Source organism: Carya illinoinensis, chromosome 8 (assembly GCF_018687715.1).
Source record: "Carya illinoinensis cultivar Pawnee chromosome 8, C.illinoinensisPawnee_v1, whole genome shotgun sequence".
Classification (NCBI taxonomy): domain Eukaryota; kingdom Viridiplantae; phylum Streptophyta; class Magnoliopsida; order Fagales; family Juglandaceae; genus Carya; species Carya illinoinensis.
The window spans coordinates 25,496,476-25,510,391 of NC_056759.1; the positions used below are offsets into that span (position 1 = coordinate 25,496,476).

General features: G+C 36.6%; 1 protein-coding gene across 1 annotated transcript; it reads left to right on the forward strand.

Annotated features, from left to right (window-relative positions):
• The first annotated feature begins 3,494 nt into the window (after window positions 1-3,494).
• Window positions 3,495-10,734, forward strand: LOC122318612 (PITH domain-containing protein At3g04780). Its single transcript, XM_043136138.1, has 8 exons — window positions 3,495-3,647; window positions 4,069-4,155; window positions 4,720-4,843; window positions 8,731-8,779; window positions 8,873-8,930; window positions 9,121-9,167; window positions 9,268-9,345; window positions 10,331-10,734. The coding sequence occupies exons 1-8, from the start codon at window positions 3,609-3,611 to the stop codon at window positions 10,377-10,379; spliced, it is 531 nt and encodes a 176-aa protein (XP_042992072.1). The 5' UTR covers window positions 3,495-3,608; the 3' UTR covers window positions 10,380-10,734.
• Window positions 10,735-13,916: the final 3,182 nt, after the last annotated feature.

Below are 13,916 nucleotides of genomic sequence, written 5' to 3' on the forward strand. Positions count from 1 at the left end.
TCGGACCAGCCGTTAGCCGCCACGAGCCCCTGGAAGCCACAGCACCTGCTCTGTTTTTTCCCCTGTCGCCGGTTGCTTTCGCAGCCCAGAACCGCCGCTCGCCGGTGGCGTGGTCTATACCACCCACCCAGTTTTCTTCCCCTCTCACCGGTGAACATCCCCACCAAGTTTCACCTCCATCCGAGCCACCGTTAGCCACCACGAGCTCCTCCAAGCCACACGGATTTTCACCGATTCCGGCACCGTCGCACCACCTCCGGCCACCATCTCTTCGCAGCTTCTTCCCCTACCTCTTATCGACCTAACCCACCTAATTTCGGCCCCGATCCGTTGCCGGAGCAGCTCCCACGAGCTCAACTCCGTTCAGCCACTTTTTGGCCTTCGACCGCCGTTTCCACCACCACCCACGGCCAAAACTCGTTTCCTTTAGCTTCATAAATATCTCAAGACCTTTCCTTATCAATTTCGTGCCTTGGTTTGTCCCCGTTCGAAAGTGGGTAATTTATTACCCATGGCCATAGTGTAAATTACACTGTTACGCTACTTTTCTTCCGTCGTTTGCAACGCCGCGAGCTTTCTAAAAATACCATATAACGCTGTAAGTATTTTCCAAACCCTACTTTCAGATTTAAATATATTTTGCTCATTCAATAATTATTTGTTGTTGGTTGACTGATTCCGGACTGAATCCGAGGAGTTCGGGGGTCGGATGGATGGAGGACGGAGTTGCTTGATTTGTTGATTTATGGTTGGTTGATTGTTTTGTGCATTGAAATCACATTTACATGGTGCATGCACGTGCGTTTTATTTTATTTGAGAAAATCCTGTTTTGTTGGCGTGAATGGATTTTCGGGTGCGTGTGTCTCATGAGCCCAAGCCGGGATGGGTTATTATCTCGGTGGAGTTCCTCTGGTCACTCGGGAGTGGATAATACTGAGTGACATCCCCTGAGTTGTCGCTGGGCGACGACGGGAGCGGGGCTAGAGAATGGCCTGGTCAGGTACGCGCTGGGCGCGAGTCTGGGCATCGCTCTACTCACCGACTCCGTGGCCCTTCGCTGGCGAGGGCTAGAGGATGGCCTGGCCAGGTACACGCTAGGCTCGAGTCTGGGCATCGCTCGTTTAGGTGTCACATGCGTAGTCGTTACCTGCGATGTGGCACAGAGCCAGGGTGTGAGAATGATCCCTAGGGGAGATCATGGTGCATGCATAATTGGATTGTTTTTATGGTTTTCGGATGCGGGCCATTTTCTGGAAAAATGACGAGATTTGGTTTTGAGGCTTTTGATCCATTTTCTGGGAAAATGGTGGTTTGGGCCATTATCTGGGATAATGGCGAAACTTGGTTTTAAGCGATATGTTTTTGGGCCAAATGGGTTTTTGGCGTGCGTGGAAAATTATGGTTTTATGGGTTTTGTGCATTGGCATCCTTTCATGCATATTGTTTGAGTTTTATATGTTTTTATCTGGTGGTGTTTGGATTTTACTTACCTGCGGCACCATTTTTGGTTCCGTAGATTTTGGTGCAGGGTTTGAGGAAGAGGAGGAGGCTGAGCCCGAGGATACGGCTCCGCCGGAGATCTGAGTTTGAAGTTAATATCTTCTTTTTGCTTTAATTAATATTTGTATCTTGTAATATTTTAATATATAAGTTTTAAACAGCTTTGTATTAAATTAAGAAAAATTTCTAGTACTTAGTTTATGACTTTCGTTATCCGCTGCGTGTTTCTCTCTGCACATTTGTTGCTTTTACACACACTTGGCACTCGTCGATAGGGTGGTGACCCGTGTTGTCATCATCCGGACGTCTCAATTTTCCTGTGTCCGTATATGGGGATTTGGGGGTGTCAGACTTAATATCCAAACGAATGCTTAAATTACGTTACTATTAAAAGGCTCTCAATGAATAAGGCCTTTTCTTCTCCTTCAACAACATTTACAAAATTTCTAATATACAGATATGTTTTCATATTTTTATTTGATATTAGAAAAATAAAAAATTGACAAAACGAGTCTTATAATTAAAATAGTAAATAAAATTGTAAATACATGTACTAAATCTTTGCATTTGCATTGCTGTCCACATGTTGTTAGAGAGGAGTATGAACTCTCTAGAGCTGAAAATGAAAACCGTTACCGGATCGATGTATACAGTCCTGTACCAGTTGCATTTTTTCAAAATTGATTTCAAACCGATCCGGTTCTAGTTTTGGGTTTTTTTATTTTATTTTATTTAATACACTCGACCAGTTAATATATATATATTAGTTTTATTATATATAAATAATTTTTATATGATTTATTTATATTATATATTATATGCTAAATTTTTAATTAATATAACATGAAATTTTAAAATCTTAAAATTCATGTATAATAAATCTAAGAACAGAAAATTAATATAACATTTGATATAATATAAAATAAAAATTAATCTTATAAATCTAATTTTAATATTTGATATAATATATAAATTTTAATTTTATAACATAAAATTAATATAACATAAAATCTTTTCATTTTAATTTTATGTAACCATCATATTATCACTAACATTTATGATAACATGATTCTTATAAATAATCTACGTATACTATAATATTTTTACTATAATTTTTATTTTTGTTCCATATCATTTTTATATTTAGACATTTTTTCTAATTTATTGGTTTGTTGTTCCAAGCTTGACTTACTAAACATCCAATCTTGCTAGTTTATCGAAAAAAAGGTAATTAAATCAGACTGAATTAGACCTGAATTAATAAAACTGAAAATACCAGTTTCGAAGGCGAATTTGTCCAATATCGATTCTTCAATATTTAAAATCAGTATATATCGATTTGATTATAAAATACACTCAAAATTTGACCAAATTAAACCGATTACACCTCTAGAACTCTCGATGTTGTAATGCTGTGGTGACTTGATTATCTAATTCGATCCGATAATTGAACAAGATCATATTATTTAAAAGTAAGTATATATAAATATATATATAAAAATATATATATATAAACTTATAAACTAATTAAAAAATTGAATTATACATAGTATTATTATTTATAAATGCATCATCATTGGTAGAATATTACAAACAACAATGGTAACCGATTAATCTTTCGAAATTAAAAACAACAAAATATCCATCTTTCAAAATAATGTAAAAACTTGAATAAAGAAAATTCTCGATTGGTAATTTTATATTTCAGAAAGAATATTCTTTAGTATTTTAAATCTAATATAAATATTTATTGCATTATTATATTAAACATATAATATCTTATCTGAACATTTTCCTTTTAGGTTTCAAGCATATAAAATCATGTTGGTGGGTTTTATAAGTAAAATTAAGCACAGTGATAAACTTTTGTAATGGGATTTTGCTTGAAAATTTTGTTAAGACTTCATAATTTCTATATAAAAAGAAAAATATGAAATCTAAAAATACTAAACGATGTCGTTGTTTGTGGTTCGCAGATTCCATCCCTTATATATATATATATATATATATATTCATATCTGGTTCCGCGTTCAGAAGTCTGTCCTAATCTTACTTTCTTCTTCAGCAATCCTCTCACCCTGTCTCCGTCTTTCTGATACAATCAGCCATGTCTGGGGATTCAGCCAGTGCAATTCAAAGAAGCCAAGTAAGTTATATGGGTTCTACTTTTTCTTTTTCCTTTGTTCGGAAACGGTGGGAAATTCGATGGGAAAAGTGGGAATCTGAGAACTGCCGCCACCACCCCCCCCCCCCTCTTTCGTTTTCATGTTCAAAACCCAGTTTCAAGTTTTCTAACTTTCTTCTATTTTCATAAAAATCTCTCCGACAGACTATTACTAGCAATATTCTTTTCTTTTGTTTCGTTTCTGGGAAATCTTGGGAGAATTATTGAGAAAAATTGCATCAAGTTTGCTTTTTATTTTTTTGGTGGCTGGGAAATCCTGGGAAGAAAGAAATCTTGGAATCTGGGGGTTTATATTTGGAAAGCCCACTTTAAGTTCACATAGTTTTTAGGTAACCCGACGGAGTTAGGTTAAAAGTGTTGATTCTGGTTATGATAATCACAGGTGGATTTAGTGGACTTTATCGACTGGTCTGGGGTTGAATGCCTCAACCAAAGCACTAGTCACTCTCTTCCGAATGCTCTCAAACAGGTAATTTGTACGAATTCTTTTATTTTTCCAAGTGGTTTGGCTTTTATGAAGGATTATGAGGTTTGTATGATAAACAAACTAGTGTGGTTCTTTTTGGGATTGGCACCGGAAATCTGGGAATAAATTTCCGACTAAACCAAGGTGCGTATGCTCTTGGTGAGGAGTTTCCGTTAAGTGCATCTCGCGTAATTCAAGGAGAATTAATTCTCCCAATTCAATGGCTTCAAGAGTGTCAATGCAGAGTTTCAAAACTCAGGACGCCCGGTTTATATGGCTCATCCCAGGGCCACTAGTGTGTTTAATTTATAATTTATTGTTGCTGCTGTGTTTGTTACTTTTGGCATGACTGCTTGTAAATATGAAGGGAAAGAAATTGTACCCATATATAAATTGTTCCTTAGAATGTTCATTGAAGTATAAAAGGCTCATGTTATAAAAGCCATGTAGCCAAATTCTGCTTGGCTGACTGGGAAAATCCTTGTCTAAAATTTATCATTTTAGTATCGGAAAAACATATTTTGGAAGGTAAACTGGTAATAATTAATCTGTTTCTTCATGGATTAGGGTTACAGAGAAGATGATGGATTGAATCTGGAGAGCGATGCAGATGAGCAGCTTTTGATTTATATACCTTTCACTCAAGTTATAAAGCTGCATTCTCTTTTGATCAAAGGACCTGAGGAAGAAGGTACTTGTCAATTTAATTCTATTGAATACCTACCTTGGTATATTTTAACGTAGTTGGTATTTTTAACTTATAATATGCTATAATATATTTCCAAATTAATCCCTTATTGTTTCCAAATTACAAGGAGAGAATCGTAAGCCATTCTTTCCTCATAAGTTTTGGAACCTATGTCTTACCTCTTTTTAACACACTTCCAGACTACATTCTGTAACAATCCAATCCCTAAATCCAAGTTCTGTTCTAACTTGCACCTCTTTTCCAATTTATTCTTTATTTAGGATGGAAAAAATTTGCATGTGTTTTAGGTGCATTTTTGGAACGTAAACTGACAGAAGTCCTTGATCTATGATATGGTAAAATAACAAACATCTACATATCCAACAGATCTAAGGTTGATTAAATGCAATGACTACTAACGAATGCTTCAACAATCCACTACTCAAGAAAGGCCTTACCCGCAAATGACCCAAGAATAGGAAACTCTTCCCTTCTTCTCTACCATTCATACCATTATCATTTGGAACACTCCCAAATCATGAAGACTAAATTCCATGCTTTCTTTTTTCTTTATATATATAAAAATTTATTTATGCCAATAGGCGTAGTCAAGTACACTGGATTTATATAAGAGAAAACTAGTTGGGGTGCAAAAAAAAGATAAACCCAACTAGGAAAATGAACCTAAAAGAGCCCTAGCCCAAGCCCCAAACCACCACCAGTGCACCAATACCTATCCCACTAAACTAGATGTTGCCCATACGCCAAGCCACTATAAATTCCCCAACACACTCCTCAATATTTGTAAACTCTGAACGGGCCTGCTAAAAATATACAATTGGTTCTGCCTTCCCTCTGGTCCTCCCTCAACTTGAACTACCTCCCTTATCGTCATAGTTGATTGCTCAAGTAAGACGCTTTAACTCTACTCCTCTTAGATCTTTATTTTGCACCGAGTATATGACAAACCTCTATTGCAGTGAGTAGTGCTGTGAATTGGTCCTCGAATCCTAGCAGGTAATCCCTACACACTGTTGTATCTCATTTACCTTGTCCAAAATCCAATCTGATGAATCAACTATATTGTTAATTGGTGGGAGGGATATTAGGGGGACATCTTCTGCAGTCTCCTCTCCAAACTATGGACTGAGCCCAAAAAATTCCCCCTCGCATCTCCTCCATAGCGCTATTGATGTTGTCACCACCTTGGCCATAGTTATGTGTTGACCAACAAGATGCCTGAAGAGGTGCACTAGTTCCATCTGACATAGGTGGTGGACCCATGGTCACTATTTGAATTTTGAGGATAGTGGAAACTCCCCCAAAACTCGGCAATACCTCAGGTTCTGTCGTTTTGACGAAAGGAGCATTGACTGCGCAACTCGTGGTGGGCAATTTCCAAGTCACCTTTGGTGAGGGGCAGTCTGTTTCGGTCATCTCCACGCCAATACCCGATGTAGAACCCACTTCGAATGGAGATGACCCACTTCTCCTTTTCCCTCTCCACACTCGCCTGGGTTTAAATATTGAAAATAGGCCAAACCCAACTTTCTTTTTCCCTTTTTCTAGCTTTTTAGCATTCGGCCCATCAGTTAACACACCAAGCTCACCCTTGTTGGGCCTTACAGCACCATTAGCACCTCTTAGCACCTAGCCCCTCAATTTTTGCTGATAACACAGCAATTGCTGCCTTCAACTCAGCAAGTTGGTTTTGCATCTCCTTTAACGTACAGTGCATGCCATTGGGAAGACCCAAACCATCCATGCTTTCTATCGTATTGTCAGCAGCCCATAAACTTTTTATATGATTATACGGTTTGATATACGACCCCCAGTCCACGACCCTCCTCTCCTCTTGGACATGGTAATGCCTTTTGAACTCTTTCCCTTTCTTCTACTATTCCTCTACTCACTCCTCCCCCACATCTACCACTCCATTGTGTCTTGTTCCATCAGTCATTGACATCAACTGTAGCACCATTATTGAGAGCCTCTTAACACCTTCCCTAGTCGCCACATTTTTCAAAACCCAAATTAACATTGACCATGTCTAGACTTTTGATGCCACCTTGACATTCTCTCACTGTCACTACCAGAATGGTGGTGTTCCTCCCCTTAGCAAGCTCCCAGGTCAGAAATAATATAACACTCCAGGCCAATAATTATATTCTATCAATCATTCCTCAAACTAAAATCAACTGCATTAACACCTCATACAAGAGAAAGAGTGTGCACCTTTTCCTATCAATGAAGGCTTTGAAGTCAGCCTTGGACTTGGCAAATGTTACTATATTCAAGTATCAATGCCCCATTGTGATATTGTCTATCTTGGAGCTATCGAGCTCAGGGCGATTCTGGCGTTGGCATAACTGGGTCATTTTATGTCTCAAACATAAAATTGGAGGTGCTCTTGTAAAGTCATGGTAGTTTAGTGTAGTTTTGTTATAATTGGCAATGGGGAGTTTCCGTAAAGAAAAGCTCTACTCATCATCCCTACACCACACACAACACATGGTTTTTTTAATTTTTAATTTTTAATTTTTTTTTCCTTTACCAAAAATATGTGGTGTATGAATGAGGAGTTTAAGAACTCAATTAGTTTAGAAAGAATAAAACTAACAAAATTAAAATTAAATAAAAAAATAAAAAATGAATAAAAATAAGTGTGGTGTGTGGAATGATGAGTAGCAAAGATCTTCCTTAAAATAGCTGATATATTGCCTAAGGAGGATCATATGTTTTTTTTTTTTTTTTAATGAATAAAAATTTGTTGAGCCTGTTTTCTGTATGATTTCCCCCAAAATGAGTTTGCAGCACCTTTTCCAAGGAGGTTATTTTATCATTACCCACCAATCAAAAGATGTTATATCCTGATTAGCTGAAAGTCTTGATGAGTTTTATTGGCACGGGGATATTCATGTTGCTGACTTTAGATCCCTTTTGTAGTTTATCCTAATTGCATGCCCTCATCCTTTATCTCCTTTCTTTCATTATCTTTTTACCCCTGGGCAAAAAGCATAGGAGGGGGCAAACAGAAGTAGCTTCCCTGCTTGGACGTGACTTTTGATACCCCATTTTGATAAATGATAAGGGTAGGTGATTTATGTGATCGCACATTATTTAGGAAGGAGAAATTCTTGCTTTTTACAATGTTCCAATGGGGCTCCAATTGTGTTATTGACTTGTGCTTTTAGAGTATAGGTCATGTGGCTTAGTCCTTCCATTAGGGTGTTACAAATGGTATTTAAGTCTATCCCAATTAGAAATGTGGGAGGACCATGCCACCTATGACGGACTAACCTGACGAGGACGTCAGGAATAAGGGGGGAAGATTGTGATACCCCATTTTGATGAATGATAAGGGTATGTAGTGTATAGGATCCCACGTTGATTGGGAAGAAAAAGTTCTTACTTTTTATAATGTCTCAATTGGGTTCCAATTGTATCATTGACTAGTCTTTTTGGACTATAGGCCGTGTGGCTTGGGCATTCCATTGGGGTGTTACATGACCATAGTGGCACCTTTTGGAACTGGACCAGGGGAGCTAAGACAGTAGGAAGTTGCAGACACTCCCTCAAGTTGGGCTTTAACCATAACTTAGACCTCAGCCCCACTAGAAAATTCAATCCCCTTAGGCTGCTAATACCAATAGTCTGGAGTGAATCCATATTCGGGTTTGAACTTAGGACCTAGTACATGTCAAACCACTTGGGAGTAACCCAAGGACCATTAAGCCACCACCCTTGGTGGTCTCTCAGTATCTTTTTAATTTTGAGTGAATTCTTGTTATCTTCAGATATTTATAGACTGCATAGACTTTGTACTATATAATGTCCCATTTTTTGGCTTTTGTGTTATCCAGTATCCTAACATTAACATTGTTTTCCAGGTCCTAAAACAGTGAAATTGTATTCAAATAAGGAGAACATGGGCTTTGGGTATAGTTTGATGATGATTACTTATGTTGATATTATATTTAGTGACCAGCACCGTTATTAACTTATGACTGTACTTCATGATGATAATGGCAGCAATGTCAATGACTTTCCTCCAAGTGACACAGCTGTTCTATCCCCAGACAGTCTCAAGGTTGGGTTTGGTGCCAACATTTCTACCGCAAGGGTGTTTCCTATTAATGAAAGATATATGTTCAACTTAACTATATATAGTACCGTTAATACATATACATACATACGTCTATATATATATATAGATTGTTACTGGAATGTTTGCTGTACAATTATATTTGGCTGATACTTTACCTCATATACTTTTGCAGGGGAAACCGATAGTTCTGAAATATGTCAAGTTTCAAAATGTTCGTAGGTGCGTTAAATCTCTCTGTTTTGGTGAGCTCCATATTTATCTTCTTTTATTTGCATTATATTAAAAATTAACATGGATGTATTCTAAAATTTTGGATCAGCTTGACAATTTTTATTGAGGATAATCATTCTGGCTCTGATATCACAAAAGTACAGAAGATTGCTCTGTTTGGAACAACGTAAGTTTTTAGCCAATATGTGTCTCCATTTCCTTTCTTGCTTTACTGTTTATTTTTTCAGTTCTGTTTGCTTTGAATATCTTATAGCCATTTCCTTGTCTTTAGAGGAAATCATATGTTCAATACCACATTTCCTTCTTGTAATTTTATCATTTAATAGGCTAACTAGCCTTTTGCCCACCAATAAATAAGAGGCTAGTTAGAGATTAGTTACATGGAGTGTTTGCGTGGTTGTATCAGTGTACTTTTTGGTATGCTTGTTTTCATTAATATTGAAAGCATAAAATGTTATAAAGTTTTCCAACAAATAAAAGGGGAAGGGAGGGTTTCTTCTTCACATATTGATAATGACAGTTTGGCTGCTAAAATAATAGCTATATTGCTAAGCACCATATGGGTTGAATGGCACTCCCCCTAGTCTTTAGAAATTATGGGGTCCGATGCTTGGGCTTCAAGTTGCCTAGTGGGAAAAAAAATCCAATTGACATGCTCAATGATTTGCTCAGGTCAGCATGTTTGATGGATCACAATATATGTTGCCCAACAGTTTAGGAACTATTAAACGATGTTGCGATAGGGTAGCGTGCATACTATTCCTGACATTCCATTGCTGCTTAGTCTCTGATATGACTGAGCTATCACCTATTGTCCTCCTTGTATGGTTTAGTTTTGTTGACTTTTTCTGTATGCAACATAGTCAGAAGGTCAGCTTGTATTTTTCACCAAATAAAAGAGCAGAGAACTTTATTTCAGAAATGTCACCTGCCCTGTCCCATTCTCTGATTTCTGACATGCTGTTTTCTGGACAGAGCAAAAATTGCATCATTTATTTTTATAGAAATATCCTGTTACATGATTTGGAATTTTATTGTTGGCCATTGTAATATGGTTACATAATTAGTTGCCATGATCTATTTTCTTCTTGAACCTGAGAGATCCATGATATCAAAATGGCATGAATTCGGAAATATGTCTTGTAATGCAGAGTGGAGACAACAGACATGAAGGGCTTGAAGAAGATTGAAGATCATTGACCCTGAAAGGAGAAGGTAATAGAAGTGGATGCATAGATGCATTTGGGTCGCTAGGAAGCATGTTTAGGCTTCTAATTCTTTTTCCTTTTGCAAAATTTTTGATTAAATTTACAACATAGAACTGCATCAAGAATGAGAGCTGATATGATTATCTGTGTCAACTCGTCTGAACTTCGGGCATACCCTTTATCGGTGTGGTTGTGGCAATTTGATGGATTCTTGCATTTGAAGTTGCATAAAATTCTGCTGACTTGTTTAGTTGATAGGTTATTTTAATTTTTAGAAACTTGATCTGGAAGCCAACTTGGTCGTGAACTACATGAAATTGTGATAAAAGTTTCTGACTGTTCTGTTTTCTTTGTTCTTTAAGCCTCACAGCTTTGGTAAACGCATGCTAACCTGTTGCGTAAAACAACCTATGACAGTAAGCCCAAATAAGTCACCATCACACGAAAAAGGTAAATCGTCAGCTTTTGTGTAAAAATTAAACCATCTTTTTGCTTGGGATAAAACTTTGGCTTTCCATCTAACAATTATATTTCGAACTTTTTTCAAAGTCACGAGTGCCTCATTTTTAGTCCTAAGAAATGTAGGAAGTCCCATATGTTTTACTTTGCATGGAAATGACAAATACTCTCTTGTTTTTGCTAAAGTAGAAACTACATTTGGATACTGAAAGCGTTTCATCTCATCTCATCATTACAATTTTTCTAAATTTCTATAAAAAATATAATAAACAATTCAACTTTTTCAAATTTTAAAATAATAATAATAATATTAAAAAAATAATATTTTAATCTAAAACCATTTTATCTCAACTCACTATCCAAATCACACCTTACTTTTGTTGGTTGTTTCTCTACTCCACTTCTCATAGACGTGGAGGCAAGAAGATATGGAGTTGGTTTGATTTTGAGGGGCATCCACAAATAGAAAGTGGATGATTGGAGCTTCTCTTTCTCTAGAAAGAGAGTCTTCTCTTTAAAAACCAACAAATAGATCAAGATACTTTTCCTCTCTACTGGTTCGGCCTAGGCCTAATCTACGGCTTTCTGGTGAGGAAACTGTCTACACATGCCCCACCCCACAACTCCTCAGATACTGATGTGCTAGAACACTGCAAAACCGTGCCAAAAATCTCAATACATGACTCTAACGTGCGGCTTGGCCTGCGCATGGCCACCATGTGCTGCTTGCCTTTGATGGCTACACATGTCGTACTAGTAATTTTTTCATCCCAAAATCTATTTGATTTGATCCACCCTATCTCACCATCACCCGCGCATAGACTCCACATGCTCACAAGCGGGCGCGAAAAAATTCAGACTGGTGATTTGGGTTAGTCAATACTTTTTATCCTATTATATTTTCGTTTTTCCTAACTGAAGAGACTAAGGCTGAGGACATCAGTCTCCTTCGCTAACATCTCAAATCAATAAATTGCAATGCACCACCAACAACCACTGCCTCCAACGATGGCACCACAATTCGTACAGCAAATTGTAAAAACCAGGCATTTAAGGAGGCACCCTCTTTGTGGGGAATGGGTGGAGACCAGTTTTTTTATCCTAAAGCCCAATCTATTTTTCACTTTTGCATTGTTTGTTGTAATGGGGTGTTTGTTGGAAATCATACCCCCTTCTCATGTATCTTGATCTATTTATGTTAATGAAATGCTTGCTTCATTTGAAAAAGAAGAAGAAGAAGAAGAAGAAGAAAGGTGGGTGATAGATGCAATGACAATTTTGTAAATAAATGTGATCTTGGTTTGATTGATCTCGTTTAATAGAAAACTGCCATGAAAAAAGGGTTCGATGAAGATGAAGGCGATAACAACATAACATTGTTGATAATAAATCAATAATGCTTCTAGAGAAAGAACTAGTTTCATCTGGTTTGGGTGCTTTGGTGGGTCCCATCTGATTAACAGTTTTCAGGATCTCTTCATTGTCTGGCATTGCATAGACCATCTAATTATCTTCTACTATGATGATCCTTGGGAAACTCAATGTTGGTGGAGTGTATAATATCCATTAATTCTATCCAATTTTCCTGTTACTTCAGACCCATTGGCTGCCCTCTGCTTTCTTTGAAGTCAATGGAGTATCTTCTTTGCGTAATAATGGTTGACAAAAGTAAGAACTTGGTATTTAAATCTTTGGAGGGGAGTAATGCTCCTAGCTACTTCCTATTAATTTCTATTTCCAGAATTATTTTTTTTTTCCCACTCTTTAATTGTTCTTGGAGTTCATAACTTCATACTGGAGATATGATTCCTTGATCCAACTTTGAATGGTAGCCTCTTGCTTTTTGTATGGTCTATGGTTGAGAGAATGATCAATTTAATATTGGTTTGGATCTTCCTAAAATAATCTTTGTTCCCCTTTTCGAGAGCTTGCTTTATGTCTTTGACCCTTGGACATCGTTTGAAAGGGGGTGGGGTGGGGTGGGGTTGGGGGGGGGTGTGGTGGTGGTGGTGGGAGGCGTGGAACTTCATCTAGTTTCAACTACAATTGAGTTCCTAATGGATTTCTCTTGTCTAGAAAAGCTTCAAATGTGAATAGTTTGGGCTAGCTTGGAGTTCATGTCGCCATTGGAGTCTAGCATGATTGGGTTATGATCTAAGAACGTGGTCGAGATCAAGTGAGTGATTGGCGTTTCAGGGGAAAATGGAAGTTCTAAGAAATAATTATAAACTGCAAGAACTTCTTTTTGTCAGACAAAGGAAGATTTGTCTTCATTCATATACTTATTTTCGATGTTAAAGTAGGCCCTTAATTCTCAGAGATGAGAAGGTGATCTACCCATGAGGGCAGTTGATAGCATTAGAACTAGAAGCCTAATTCAATCCAATTTTGTTAAGATCTTTCTGACATCAAAATCTCATTCCAGCTTTTTAATCCAAAAAATAATATTTACAGTCGGGGAATATATAAGCGCCAGCGTCGTGTAATCACTTTGAAAAAATTAAATAAATACAAGATTCATATGAAAAAAATAATAATAATTTTTTAATAATGCGCACCTTTTTTTTAAAAAAGATTGTATCGTGTTTGTATATTTCATGACTAATCCAACATCTAAATGAAAATGTCTAAGGGCTTGTTTGGAAAAAGTTTACATTCTAAAATTTTTATCTTATCTTATCTCACCTTATTTCCAAACATCACTCAAATACAAATATGTTCAAACTAATCATTACGACTTTCTCAAACCTTCAAACAAAAAATAAAAATATTTTCAAACAAAAAATAAAAAATAATATTAAAAACTATATTTTAATAATATTTTAATTATATAATATTTTTTAATTCAATTTTTTCTTTCTCATTTTTTAAAATCTCATAAAATATTAACTCAAACTATCTTATTACTATTTATAAATTATCTTAATACTATTTATAAAATTTTTATCTTATCTCACTCTTCAAGTTTATCACAACAATAAGATGATCTGTACTTTGAATAGAAGGTTTTGACTTTTCAACACCTTTATTACCAACCAAGTTTATGACAACAATAATTTGGAGCGACGAA

Bases quoted from the DNA above. Each gene is read 5' to 3' on its own strand.
- LOC122318612 (XM_043136138.1), top strand. From the start codon at position 3,609: ATGTCTGGGGATTCAGCCAGTGCAATTCAAAGAAGCCAA. The intron at 4,844-8,730 runs GTACTTGTCAAT...ATTGTTTTCCAG, and splicing joins CAAAGGACCTGAGGAAGAAG to GTCCTAAAACAGTGAAATTG. The intron at 8,931-9,120 runs GTTGGGTTTGGT...ATACTTTTGCAG, and splicing joins TATCCCCAGACAGTCTCAAG to GGGAAACCGATAGTTCTGAA.